Source organism: Dermacentor variabilis, chromosome 5, assembly GCF_050947875.1.
Source record: "Dermacentor variabilis isolate Ectoservices chromosome 5, ASM5094787v1, whole genome shotgun sequence".
Lineage (NCBI taxonomy): Eukaryota > Metazoa > Arthropoda > Arachnida > Ixodida > Ixodidae > Dermacentor > Dermacentor variabilis.
Window position 1 is genome coordinate 150,640,855 of NC_134572.1, and position 14,900 is coordinate 150,655,754.

General features: G+C 48.6%; 1 protein-coding gene across 1 annotated transcript in view; it reads right to left on the bottom strand.

The window, feature by feature from the left end:
- Nucleotides 1–14,900, bottom strand: part of Np (serine protease notopleural) — a 46,279-nt gene that overhangs the window by 11,533 nt on the left and 19,846 nt on the right. The window contains exon 5 of the mRNA XM_075693630.1: nt 4,372–4,640. Coding sequence (XP_075549745.1) covers nt 4,372–4,640 — 269 coding nt within the window. The remainder of the gene's footprint in view (nt 1–4,371; nt 4,641–14,900) is intronic.

The window sequence follows — 14,900 nt, forward strand, 5'->3', positions numbered from 1 at the left end:
GCCACCCACGACCATTGGTGGGTCTCGAACCCACGACATTTGTTGGGAGTCGAACCCTCGACCCTCGAATTAACGTAATAGCTCTACGGAAACCCGCATGGTCGAGAGAAGTACTCCATAAAGGGAAAATGAGACGTCCACCCAATCGTAGCAATTGCTACAAAGGAAAGCTGTACGGTTTCCTCGAAAGAAAGAAGCCTCGCAGTTGAAGAAGAATTCGTCCTGGTCCGGGACTCGAACCCGGGACCACCACCTTTCCGGGCAGCCGCTCTACATTCTGTGCTTACCAGGCGGCTAGCAGATGGCAGAGCGAATTTGAATTTGTCAAAAAGTCGAAGCAAAGGCAAGAATTTGACGTCAAACCCTTGCCTTTGCTTCGACTTTTTTTCTTTTTTTTTTCCTTAAGCAGAAACCATGTTCGCTTTTATGGAAATAAAATGAGAACTTCATCTGTTTTTTTTTTCTATTTGGTGAGGCACACTAACAGCATTCTTTGCATGTGTCGCATGAGCTTGGCACAGAACGCCTTGGACCATGTAATGCATAGCGTTCACATGTGGTCAAAGGCCTGACTTATGCCCTTTAAGGAGTGGGCCCGAGTCCCAGAAAACGCTTCGGACTGCCCGGGCTTTCGGGTCAGCCCGGGCCTTTTCAGTGCTCTAACGCACGCACTATATACACAGATGAGATCTCCGCAACGAGCAATGTGACTTCAGTCACCGCGAAGCATTAACCGTAGAACTCCGCTACTCACAATGGTATCGTGAGTACGGCCACCATAATATGGGCGAGACCATAGGGATGAGGACAGTCAGGCTACATAGCGGCTTCTGCTACGTATAAAAAAAATCCTAGGTTTCTACGTGCCATATCCGCGACCTCATGTGGCACACCGTAATGGGGGACTCCAGATTATTTTTGAGCACCTGGGGTTCTTTAACGCGCACCCAATGTGCGATATACGGGCCTTCTTATACGTTTTGCCCCCAACAAAATGCGGCCGCCACGGTCTAAATTTGGTCCCGCGACCTCATGCTTAGCAGCGCAAGGCCGTAGCCACTGAGCCTACACGGCGGGTGTGGCTTTTACTATCCACACCATGGGCCAGATAACGTAAAACTAGTCCAATCTGTTTTTATTCCAAATCGGCAATTACCTCCGTGACAGGCCAAATGGCTCGGGCGCCGCCCATATGCGTGTGGTGCCCGCCCATATGGGCTGGACCCGAAGCATTCTGACCTATCAGGGAGGGCTAATGACTGATTTGAAATAAAAACAGACAGGAGTAGTTTCACGTTATAGCGCCCCAGTTTCATCACTCGCTGACCATCACGGAAAGAGCCCGTTTCATCGCAAATAGCATCGTTGCCTAATTTTGCCATCACGGGGTGGCCACGCGTGCAAGGCGCCTTCGAAAAGTGTGAGCGGACCACTGCAACTATTGTAACTGCGGCAACCACAACAACGAAGCAATTGCGACGCGGCCGTCGGGCTCCTGAGTAGCAGTTTGGTTAAACTTTCCAGACAATAGAATGAGGCGCCGCTGCATCCCCACGTCAAGGAGTTGCCAGATTTATCGCCCCCCCCCTCCCCTCGAGAGCTTGTGGTGGCGTCGCGCCATCTCACAAAACCCTGTCATCTCTGTCACGTGATGCGCACTCCCGGCGAGGTTTCTCCCCTTGTTATACATAATACAGTATTCTAGTACACTATACCCGTGTAAATGCTCCTTAAGCAACTAACCTAGTTTGGGGGCTAGGAATATCAGTGAACATATGAACGCGTGCACTCTAAAAAAACCCACAGTACCTACTCTGTAGAATACATAACGACAATTTCGGCACTCGATGCGCATAAAGCAGCTCTGAAAGAAGACGGTCCTCCACCTTTGATTTCTTCTCTCATTTTCCTGCGGTTGCTCTGACTTTTTACGAATCAGGCATGCATTAGAGGAATAAAGAACTCTCTGTTGTAACTATTTATTACCGTGACAACGGTTTCTTATTTCAGTCTAAAAATGTTATTTTCATTAATGGGCTCATTTTCTTGATTCATGATCATCACCATCATAGGTCTTTTTTTTATATCCACTGCAGGCCGTTGGCCTCTCCCTGCGATCTCTAATTACGCCTGTCCTGCGCCAACTGATTCTAGCTCGCGCCTGCACATTTCCTAATTTCATAACCCCACCTAATTTTCTACGGTCCTCAACTGCGCTTCTCTTCGCTTAGCACCCATTATGTAACTCTTATGGTTCACCGGTTATGCATCCTAGGCATTCGTGATTGTGTCAGCAACAAAACACGCCGTGGACATTTTCGCGCATTGGGAACTGCCCGATCCACTTCTGCGACCATGACGCATTCACCTTTAGTGCTCAGATTACAGACGCGCAAACGCGTTCACGCGAATTCCCATTACATTACAAGGCAGCGTTGCCTCCCGAGCTGGTCGTAACCATTTCAGGTCAAGGCAAGGCTGCTGAATGTGCTGAGGAAAGCAATTTGCGCATTGCCATCGACGTTCTTCGTACTCTCTGGGCGGTCGACTGTGGTCAGTAACCCCTTTGACGTCGCCTGTGGGGATTGCAAAGTGATAGCTTTCGATGCAGGTAAGTACATTCAAGAATACTTGGCTCCTCCCTCGATACCTGCTCAATTCAGTTCGCGCACCTTCTTTCTTTCTTTAGTTCGATCCTTCATTCTTTTTCTTTCTTTTTCTTTCATTCCTGCTTGAGCCACCTTGCTTAACGGTCTTTAAATAGTAGGGTCAATGCTATTCGGAAAGCACTTACATGGATCGTCCGCGTTGCTCACAGTGAATGAATATTTTTGTTCGTTTACTTTTGTTGTTTTCTATACGTCTCAGGTTGCTATTTGTCAGCTTCCGTGTTGCTATCTAGCGTCTACCTTCTTTGAGTACGGCCGACGAGAGGCAGGCCAGCACAACCGGTGAAAACGCGCTTTCATGCGGCGCCACGAGCCGCCTGCACACAACCAGTCAGGCGCTCCATCTTCGTAGCCTTATCTATGGGACGATAGAAGCGAGCACGAAAATAGCCGGGTCGAGGAAGGACACAGGACAGGTGATCTCCGGGAATTCCCCGTTTCGCGACTACAACAGCAGTTGTTTCCAGTGGTGCCCTGTATCAAGGAAGGGATCGAGGTCTTCGTCCACTTGTGCGGTGTTTACCACTGGTCTAAATCTTACTGCAGTACAGAAACCGCAGACACCAGCTAAGGTTGACAGAAACATTTTCGTGTTGAAACTGCAAAAAAGTTACAAAAAGCGGGTTCGTGAGGATATGTGACTTGCTGTGGGATCATTCGAAGAAAACGCATCGCAGTTTAACGACCTTCTGTTACGGCAATGATGCTCAACTAAGCAGGGGCATACTTTTGCCGTTATACTGTGAAAAGAATGTTTCATGTTACAGCCATTAAGGACCTAATAAGAACTAATAACTGATCCTGAGCGTAAAAAATGGCAACAATATAGTTTTCTACGCCATGTGCTTTAAACTGATGGGGTGTCAAAAATACGCTCGTAGAAAGTTGCATGTCGCTAAGTTAATGGTGCAAGAATAATCGCTGTTTCCGGGATACGAAACAAGATTAAGGTTGGATATGCAGTACCGTGAAGTGCGAAATATTTAAACCCCGTAGGCTTGAGCGAGAACGTCACGAGTCACGTGAAACGACGGGAATGATACCATTTGACTGTTTTCAATGCTTCGAACTACACTGTTCATTCAACTACCGTTTGACAAAATGACATGATGTTACTTCCAATTCTGGCGCTTGGTTGTCTATGTGATAACTTCAACTAGTCTTTGCTTGCTGCAAAGTAACGCCATGAGGTTAGGAAAGAACAAAAGTGAACACCGAATGTGCATTAGAATTACTCGCGTTCACGTTATCAGCGAGCAAATGGCAGCAAAAGAAATTTTTAAAGAGACCAAAATATACCTACTGCGCATTTTTTAATGCGAGTTGTCACAGGCTTGACCTTCGATTGATAAGTAAACCTTCGGCTCTAGCAGAAGAGACTTCGAAATTATGGAGATTGTGAAACAAGGTCCCGTGCTGCAGGGGAATTGTGTGCTTCCATCGAGCTTTCTACAGTGTGCGCAACATGTCCTTTACTATCGTTCACACAGATTATGCGGTTATTTACGCCAAGATCATGATATGAGGATAGACACGACTACTGTCATTCCAATAAGGCCTGAATGGTTTCAGTGTTATACCGTTGTGAACTATTTCTTGAACCGAATCTGTCTCTCTCGTAATTGAACAATATGCATCTAGTGACGCCCCTGCCGTGGTGCTGCTACAAAGCCACACGGCCGGTAGCCCGCTGCAGGCTCACCTTCGTACAGGCGTCCCCATCCGGTGACAACGGCACTGCGACCAACGAAGCTGTCGTTGGTGTCGGGTACGCAGACGGGCATCACGTTGTCCTGGAAGGGCACGGGCTCGTAGAGGCGCAGCAGAGCCAGGTCGTACTCGAAGGTGCTGGCATCGAAGCGTGGGTGCGTGGCCACGATCTGCACGCGCCGCTCCACGTGCGACAGCGGCTCACGCTCACTCTTCAGGTCGTACTCGCCCAGTCGGAGAAGGATGTCAGTGGGTGACACGCTGCGACGAGTCGGAGAGACATTTAAATGATGGAAGGGAAACAGAATGCAGATGACCAGGTTATGGTCCAAGCGGTTAATTGTAATTGAAATACCGTAACGCTATTTTTCAGGTGTCAATGAAAAAAGAAGACACCAATAATATAGAAACGCCATACGTGCAATGCGGCGTATAAATGCATTGAGCTAGACAAAATTACGGCAGAGCTCATCTCACGATGACTGTCAACGGTAATGTTAATAGCAATCGAGGACTGTAGTGACAGACCATATTCCTGAAGTCTCGCTTATCTAACATTCTCAGTGGCAATTATTAGGCTTTCGCTGCTTCGACTATATGCCACATACGCCGATATCGTCTCACTTTGTTATGACACTCGCTTGCCAGGGTACATAGAGGCATGACAACTGTATGACGCCGACGCAGTGACTAAGAAGCAGTGATATCATCGAATGACAAAGGCGTACAACGGCGACAGCATGACGACAATGAAATGACGACAACTTGACGACAGTATTGCGACAGTGGTGTGACGACGACGGTATGACGATAATAGGATGAACGAGAAGGAATGAAGATGATGGCATGATCAAGAAGGCGTGATGACGACAGTACAGCAACGAATGCATGATAGCGTCTGTGTGATAATGACTCAATGACGACGATGGCATGGCAATGACGACAGCATGACTACGATAGAAAGATAAACAAAGAATGACGACGACGGAGTGACCACGATATGATGACGATACCGGAGTGATGACAATGCTGAAACGACAACGTGACGACGATGGCATGACGACAAAGTTATGACGACGACGGCATGACGAGTCACATGTCGTAGTTGCAATGATGACGATGAAACGACGGCGACGGCATCCTGACAAGTACATGACTGGAAAACGCCTGCTGGGTTGAACGAAATGAGTGTTGCTCCCGTAGAGACGGAGGAAAGCACATACAGTCAAAGAATGTATGCATTTTTGTTGCAGTTGTTTGACTGAGCGAGACCGAGCCCTTAGAAACGGGTGCTCAAGATGAGACGGGGAAGGTTGTCTGAGCACAGCCCTGCCGGACACATTGCTGCGGAAATAAACGCTGTCTTCAACCTGAACCTGGTTCTTCCTCCGCGTTGCCGGCGTGCACTCGGGCCATTGAGGGGCGCCATCTTGGACCACCACCACAAACCCCGAACATCCATCCCTAACTGAAGCAGTCGGATAGTCGAATATCGGATCGGCAAAGCCCACAGCGAAGGAGGCACCTAGGCCTTGGTGGAGGTGAGCTGTTTCATCATCGTCACGACCAGGTCGCCTTTTAAGGCGTTGGTCAGTCATCGCAAGAGGCGCGCGAAAAGGACCCAGCCTCCAAAAACTTTGGCTAGGTGTTGAAGCAACCTTGAAGCGCGAAAATGGCCAACAGCTTGAAGAAGCCTACGACGAAATTGGCGGGCGTACAGGGTCCCGAAAGCGGATGAGAAAGGAGCGTCTACAAGCGGCAAATGTGCCTTCACCTGATCAGCGCTGCGGTGAATACGGCTTCGTCGGGAAGACCGCGGCATCACGGGAAAGGCTTGGCGCTGTGAACGAGCTGACCACGCCGGAGCACTACTGAGTAGCGGTGGAACGTAGCTGCGGTGCGGCAACCGGGTTGTGTGAGCGGGCAGGCGTTCCTGCATTTCATCGCCACATCCAGATTCGGCACTATCACGTGCCTGGACACTTGCGAAAGCTAGAGACTTCCGAGACACCAGCGAGAGGAACAACGAGAGTCAAGCAGCAAGAGAACCAGCCGGCAGCGAGCATCACTTCCTGTGGTGAGATGCGTTTCGTGTTCGATTTTGATTCTCACGTCAACGCATTTGCGTTCCGACACTCTGTGGGAGCTAGGCAGCATGGACGACACAGATAGGAACTCCGAGGCTAATGGCAGCTCCAATGAAATGGGTCACGCCCACGAGTTGAAATTACAAATGGAAGCCCTTAGGATTCAGCTTGAGATGGAGAAGTTGAAATCTTCGGGCGTAATACAAGATGCAGCGCAAACACGGAGTGAGACGAATGGGATAGGCAAGTACGCTAAAGAGTTAAGAGCCGTTCTCGCCCCCATGCCCGTGAACGACACCATGCTCCCGGCGTGGTTTAAGAACGCCGACCCCTTGTCGAAGATCCTATAAATTCCCAATGAAATGTAGGGCGCCCTGATATTGCCTTTCTTCAGCGATACGGTGAGGATGTTCGTGATTTGTCAGTCATTGAGCGTTAACCTTTCTTATGTAGAGCTCAAAGAGAAGGTGCTTGAGGAGCTCAAAATGACTCCGACAGAGTACCGCAGGCGATTTCTGGACGTAAAAAGGAAAACAGGCGAGTCATGGAGTCAGATAGCGGCGAGGTTAGGAACGATGTACTGCTCTTATTTAAGCAGCAGAGAAGTAGACTCATTTGAGCAGTTGCAGGCCCTGCTCATTGGGGATAGACTGAAGGAACTTATGCCGCCTAACGTTAGGTCGTTTGTTACTTAAGGCGAGATGAAAATCTGACTGCTGGTGAAAGATTTAACCGAGCACGTCGCAAATTATGAGGAAAGCATGTCGCATAAAGTGAGAACAAGCTACCGCGAGACTATGATGGTAAAAGCGCTACCGCATATCCTACAATGCAGATAACATTATGCGAGTAACTTGCGCACTGACCGCATGCTGTGCTTCGCTTGCGGAGAGCTGGGGCACTTTCGAAGGGATTGTAGCCGCGAAAAATGAAGGCGCATGTGAAGGAAATCCCCCTGTGAGTTGCATAGCATGCAGCTTGGAAATATGCGAGTACGGATTTTCATTGGAGAAAGTACCTGCACAGCTCGCAATTGACTCAGGTGCGGACACCACCGTAATAAATGCAAGCAGAGTACCAATTCAGATTTTGAAGCAGAGCAGTGGTCAAGTGAAGCTCACGGGAACATTTAGTCAAGCTGTTACTGCAGGCATTGTGTATGTTCCCCTCGGCCATCCGTGTCAATTAGGCAATGCTACTCAGCGCGTACGGTCGCTCTGCGCAGCGACTCCGCAAGTGGCCACGAACAATGACTTCCTACTGACTTCAGACGACTATGAAAGTCTGTCATGCCCTGAACGAGTCGCGGCGTGACCTCGAAGGCGTTGAGTGTGGCTTAGGAGGGATCGCCGGAGCAAGAGGGTACTTTTGCGACGGGAAATTATTTACATTCCCTAACCCATACCAGCTGCGATAACACAGCGCGGCATGCTGTCACTGAAGAACCCAACACACGTGATAAGGACGACGCATGCCGCGAGGCCAAGGTAATGCTTGGCGATGAGAGAAAGGACGACGGAAACAGCGAGATCTCAGAAAAGGAGGCGGTTGAACCGGCTTCAGAGAGCCGAGGAGAGCAGGTCAGCGTTGCTAACACGGGCACCGCCGGAGATCAGTTGCAGATGGGTCGTGCAAAAGTAAGTGAGCGGCTTAGGCTGTCTACTGAAAGCTCTTTTGCGAAAGAACCAGTAGTCAACGGACGGTATCATCAGATGCAAAGGAGCTATTCACAGAAATACAGCTTGCGCGCTATAGGCAGAAAGGGTTTAGCATAGGCGATCAGGTACTTGTAATACAGAATGCAACGGGAGGCAAGATACCACCGAAATGGCGTGGTCCTCCAGTTGTGAAGGAAAGAAGGCGTGCTGAAAGCTGCATGCTAGTGGATTTCGCGGGCACTGAGAAATTGGTGCACACGAATAAAATGAGACCCTACTATGCGCGAACTAATAATGTGGGCCTATTGTTTGTGGCTGACTTAGAATTAGGCAGCCTTGAGACTGTACCACATGCCATTACACTCGCGAACAAGACCTGGTGGCCACGAAGGCAAGTAACCTGAACAATCACCAGAAAGAGGAGCTAAGTAGACTGCTGGCTGGTCTTAAAGAGGTGATGTCAAAGTGGCCAGGTCGATGCGAGCGGGGAGAGCACAAAATCACACTGGTTCAGAGGGCTAAGCAGTCGCGAGCGCACACAAACATGGTGCAGATGGCTCGCAAAAGGGAAGTGGAGAGGCGAATGAGCGAGCCGCGGGCAAAGTAGTTGGGGCATATGAGGTAGGATCTGGCATTCATGATCCTAATTCAGATAGGGTTCGCGGCATCCAGCAGCTCAGACTACCAGAAACGAAGAAAGAACTGAGGAGTGTTCTGGGACTTCTCAATTATTATCGAGAGTGCGCCCCAGATTGCTCAAGGCTAGTCCTGCCATTGACGGCGCTAACGAACAAGAGACTCACAAATACGTTGCCACGGACCGCGGAGTCACAACATGCATTCGATGTACTGGAGGAGGCCTCCCGCATCAGTCCCTGACTTAACACCAATCCCGATTAAAGGATTCTACTTGACCACTGACGCCTAAGAAAAAGCGGTTGGCGCTTGTCTTCCTCAGAATACCGATGGAGATGAGCGCCTTGTTGCATTCCTCAGTAAAAAGTTAACCCCTGCGCCGAAGAAATGACCTACAATCGAATTGGAGTCGTTGGCGATTCTATGGGAATTACAGAGCCTAGACACGTGACTTTTGGACACGATGGTAAGGATTAGGACTGTCCACGACCCACTGATTTCTTTAACCCACTCGGCTGCTTCCAGTGCAAGGCTCACACGTTGCGCGTTGGCGCTTCAAAGGTATGATCTGGAAATCGTAGGCATAACTGGTGCGCTCAATAAGGTTGCTGATGCCCTTTCGCGCCTCAGTCAGGAAATATAGAAACGAGCATTTCTTTCCTCCTTGGACCTTGGGTGTGCGATATTTTGTTTGTTCTGAAATGCAGGGTATATGTTTACCACAGTGTTCAAGTAGTGCCCTTATTTTATTGTGTCCACGATTTCCACCTCGAATATTTAGATGTGGTGTTACATGTAAAGCATTGGTTTTTGTGTCTTGCGATATTGATTTGATTTCGCCAAGGGTTCTTGTATTTTTGTGTTAGACCGCTTCTTCTTTGTGTGTGTGTGGGGGGGGGGTTGCTATAACTGGGCTGACTATGATAAGTTCACAGTATGTTTCGACGTCTGAACAGAAATGGTACTTTTGCAGGTGTTCATATAGGTACGGTAGTTTGGCAGTCAGTGTTAGACATTAGAGTGCGTTGATAGAATATCTGTTAGTGTCGTGCTGTTGACGATCCAAACTGCGCAGATTGAGGCTGTTAAGCTACCATGTGCCAACTGCTCCCATTGAGAGTGGTTGCAGAACCCGTGAGAGCTCGGACACGATCGTTTCGTGTGTGATCTGACATGTTTAAGTGCAGGTTTTGTTTATTTGTGTGTGTGTCGCGCTACCAGGACATCGCCGGCAACATCTTTGAACCAGCAAGGGTTGAAATTGAGGTCATTGTTGCATACATTTTTTTTTTGCCGTTGAAACAATGCGTTTTTTTTTTCTCATGTTATGCGACCAAGTGTCCAGTAACATTCTTGGGCGGCAAGGAGTCCTTTTGAGAGTGTGTAGAAGTTTGGCCATTTGCTACTGTTCGCCATGTTTTTTTTTTTTTTTTTGCTGCCTTCTCTGTAATGGATGCAGCTGCAATATCGCCGAGGTCATTCAGAGGTCAAGGAAATTATGTTGAGAGCCGCGACGGCGTCCCCAAACACAGGTGACACGTGAGATGACAAAGCACGCGTGGAAAGTGTGTTTCGTGGAATTGAGTGTTGACGGCGGCTCCTTGAGCGAGAAAAGCAATCCGCCTTTGTCACGGCGTGACGGCACGTGCACCCTGCCCTAGCGGATTAGTCACGAAACGTTTTCGAATAGGTCGCGCGGCCCAATCTTGGCGAAATGAATGTCAAAAGGGTGTCTAACTGGGCCAGTTCTTAAGTTCTGCTGCTACAATCCTCGGGGAACCCCGTGCGATCGGCCGTCGAACCGAGACCGTGATAGCCGCCAGCATCTTCGCTTATATATATAGTTAATCGCACTCCAAAATGAGTCAAAGAAGAAATAAAACGAAGGACACCGAACAACGGAAGTGCTACAGAATGAATTAATCTAAAAGACGTTTCGGCTTCGCTACGGAAGCCTTGTTCACAATTGGCGAATTCCGGTGATTACAGATTGGCCATACGCCCGGCGAAGGTAAATGAAATCGAGGCTTCCGTAGCGAAGCCAAAACGTCTTTTAGATTCATTCATTTTTTAGCACTTCTGTTAGTCTGTGTCCTTCGTTTTATTTCTTCAATGCTTCATCGCGACCAGACGGGCTTCCGTCGAACCCTCGATTTCAAAATGAGTCAAAGCACGCCTACGTAGTTGAAATGCGCAAGCTTCAGCCCTCTGAAGCCGTGCACCCGAAGTTTGAGCCAATGTTGACCCTGTTCAGCGAAGGTTAGGCCTCACGCCGTCTTGTTCGTGCGCGCGCTACCGGCGGACCTAAACGGAAAAGAAAGCAGTTAGGATGAAGGGAACTACTTTCATAGTTCAGTACTGGCCTTAGCGATTTGAGATCAACTTCACTTCGCGCGGCGCGCCACACTAAGTGGCAAGCGGCGACAGTGCTTTTCCACCGTTGACGTCACCTTTCCCGTGGGCTGCCGGTCGCATTCGCTACGTTGATACGTGGGTCTATACGTGTTATGCTGCCACATTTCTTAATTCCGGAGGTGCGCTGTTTACCTCTCCGTCAAACGGGAAACAAGAGACGGTGCATTCAATGAAGCAGCATAAACAACTGCCTCACTCAGTTACCAACGGTGTCGGCAATGGCATTCGCGTTTTCGTGAGAGAAACACATGGCCTATAAATGAGCGCTTACGTGAGCACAGTTGCCTCTAATAATCGTTTATGGCACGCAAAAAGGCGAGAATCACTAAACTAAAAGCGAGAATCACGTATAAATTAAGAGTCCGTAATATATGTATCTGGATCACAATTGCCGTTGTTTGAGTGACTCGGCCGCTCATACTGACTCGCCTCAGGGTGTAACAACGCGTCTTATATACACAGATGGCGTATGTATGTATTACTGCGTTTTGACATTATTTCATATCAGCGATGCAGCTTTTCTCCATTATTTGACGCTAACAACGATCTATGGCTGTAGATGTCGATGTAAACAAGTGCGCCGTTTTGGTAAATTCGGCGTGGAGGGCTGGGGCTTGAAGACTTCTTGAATATGGGAAATGTATAAAAAAAGTGTCAGAAGCATACAAAAAGCGATGTGCAAGTGGTGAAATCAGCGACAAGAAACTCCAAGGCCGCCGCGTCGGGAGAAGGAACGAGGCGTGCCTTTATCGGCCACACTGTACACAGGCCCGTTCAACCATAAAGCCCCTCCATACCAGTAGTCGGCGAGTGCTGCATGGCTTCCAGAAATGACATGCTGCCCCGAAGAAACCAGTAATAATTATTCGCAATCAACGAAACGCACGAATGACGTGAATTCAACATGGGTGCAGGTACACAAATCAAAACATTTCCAGCGGCGTGCGGCCGAGGATAGCACAGGAAAATGAAAAAGGTGGATTCCGCTGGATGTGGATTTTTCAACCTGCGTTGCTGCAGAGGGCCACCAACCGGTAACTGTTTGCTCAAACGAGCATGACGGGGGGGGGGGGGGGGGGGGGCGAGGTGCCATTAACCGGCAACGAGTGATTGGACAACACGTGCTGGGTAGGATGAAATGAGTTGATCCCGTAGCGGCGGGGGAAAACAGACTCAGTCAAAGAATGTACGCGTTTTTGTTCTAGTTTGACTAAGCGAGGCCGAGCGTTTAAAAAATTTTGAGGACGCTTAAATTTCGCCTTTAAGAGTGGAATGTGACAGCATTCAAAGATCTCCGACTGATTCACACGCTTCCCGGCAAATGGATACCATGTAACCGTAATGGTTACCCGGAAACGCTGGCCGCAAACGCTATGCAAGACGGCGGGCTTTGTGGTAGAAATGCGGCCTGTTGCGTGAGCCGCGATGCGACGGAGGCGAGCGCCAGCTGGAGCTACTGCAAGGAACCGGGCGCGCGCGAATGGCGAACGCCGCGGCCGGTCTGTGTGTGTGAAGGGGTTTCTGTGAGTTGTCGCGTAACATAATTATGTTATTTCGAGTAGTCGAATTACAATACCAGATCTATCATGCCTGTGGGCTGTGTTTAAGTCGTAGTTTACGATTTTCCCACGTATTTTAGCCTGAAAAATTCAATTAGTTCAGTAAATTCCTTGCGTCACATGGAGGGTCTGGGTATGGGTGGTTCAAACATTTTTTGGCTGAAACGATGCCAGACGCCGACGCAGGGTTTTCTGCGACACGGGCTTCTTAACGCTGTCGCGTTAACAAAGGCACTCGGAGTGAGACGGAGAACGTCGTCTGGGCGTAGCCCGGCCGTACGCTTTGCTGCGGAAATAAGCGCTGTTCTCCACCAGATCCTGGCTCTTCCTTCGCGTGGCCAGCGCGCACTTGGGTCATCGAGGAGCGCCATTTCGGACCACAAACCACGAACACACATCTGTAACTCATGCCTAGTGGCCCAAACTATTAGACAACTTGGACCACTGGGTCGGATTAGAAGTGACGACGGCAGCATGACGACGACTGAACGATGACAACGGCCTTACTATGGCGGTGCGACAACCAATGCACGCGGACTGTATGGATACGGTGGTACGGCGACGTCTGCACGACGAGTGTCGGATGACAAAGCTAGAATGACGGCGTACTTAGTGGCCCAAGCTAGCTATCAGACAACATCGGCAACTTGGTCGGGATAGAAGACGTGACGACGATGGCATGATGAGAGTAAGATATCATGAAGCTAGAATGACGACAATGAAACGACCATGAGGCATCACGACTAGGAGCACATAACTGGTGGGTCAAGCAGGTAGACAACTTGGGGCACTGTATCGGCGTTAGACAAATAGATAGGCTCAAAACTGCTGAGTGGGCAAAGCTTGCTGTTCGCGTTAAAACGACGCTTGAAATGCAGGCACATCGGTCGACAAGGTGAGAACCGGCTGCACAATGTACGCTAGAAAGTGTGCCACGTAGTTTTGTAGCATATAGTACATTGATTGACTGACTGATTTAGTTAAACGCCTCGAAGTTTCAAGTTTATGTGGGAACGTCACCACACTCACGCGCCCGCATGGGCTATGAGATAGCGTATGTTCGTGACGCTGCGCAATATCGTGTAGCTCGCAAAGCTGTCGATCAATAGGCGACGATAATTAATGAACAAAGTTCTTACATTCGACCCCTAAACGTAATTAATGACACTGTCGAGACCGGAAATCAAATCCGCGACCATATTGACACGGGTTCTTATTTATCCTTTTTCCCGGGTCTGCATTTCAGCCGCTAACAAATTAAAGTTGTGGCTCAGCGCCAGACGCGCCTGCGTGATTTGGAACTTACTCGAACGTTATCGCTGTTGCTATCTGTTGTGCATGTTCTCGCCGAGCTTTGTGCAATCGGATGGTATGCGCGACTCGAATATAAGTGTTGTATTTTCTGGCAGGTATGCGAGCACAAGTGATTGCCCTGGAACCTTCGACAAAAGCTGCTGCATAGGAGACCACATGCCAATATGTATGTCTGTTCAAGCACCCGAAGGCGCACAAAAAATGAAAAACACGTCTAGAACCTTGCAAACCATAGCTGAAAACCCTCTAGAAGCACTTCTGATGGAGATACTAGGGACCTGCTGGGATAAAGTTTTGCTAAAAAGCACAACAGAAAAGACTTATATCTTGAATGGTAACTTTTCGGCAGTATACAGGAAACACTTTGCCTCTAAAGAGCGAAAATAAGTAGAAATTCGAAAGCCTTGGATAACGAAAGAGCTTTTAAGGAAAATTGGAAAACGAGACAGGTTGTATGCGAAGTTCTTAAAAACTCGGGAGCCTTGACATCTTAAATTGTTTAGGACCTTCAGAAATAAGTTAACAAAAGGTTTAAGAACGGCAAGAGACGCGTATTATATTTCGGGAGTTTGTATCTTGTACCGGGCAAACTCGTAAACTGTGGAACATTATAAACACTCTTACGGGACGGAAACAGAAGGGAGAATCACCACAAGAAATTTCATTAAACGGACGCCTAGTAAAAGATAAGGAACTTGCTCATACATATAACCAAGAATTTGGCCCGGATTCTCGTCCCACTAATGATCTCACAGCACCTAGAAATAAAAATTAAGTTTTTTTCACGCGATCTGATTCTGCTGAGGTGTGTCCCGTTTATTTGAACCTTAAAAATCCACGTAGCTCTGAGAT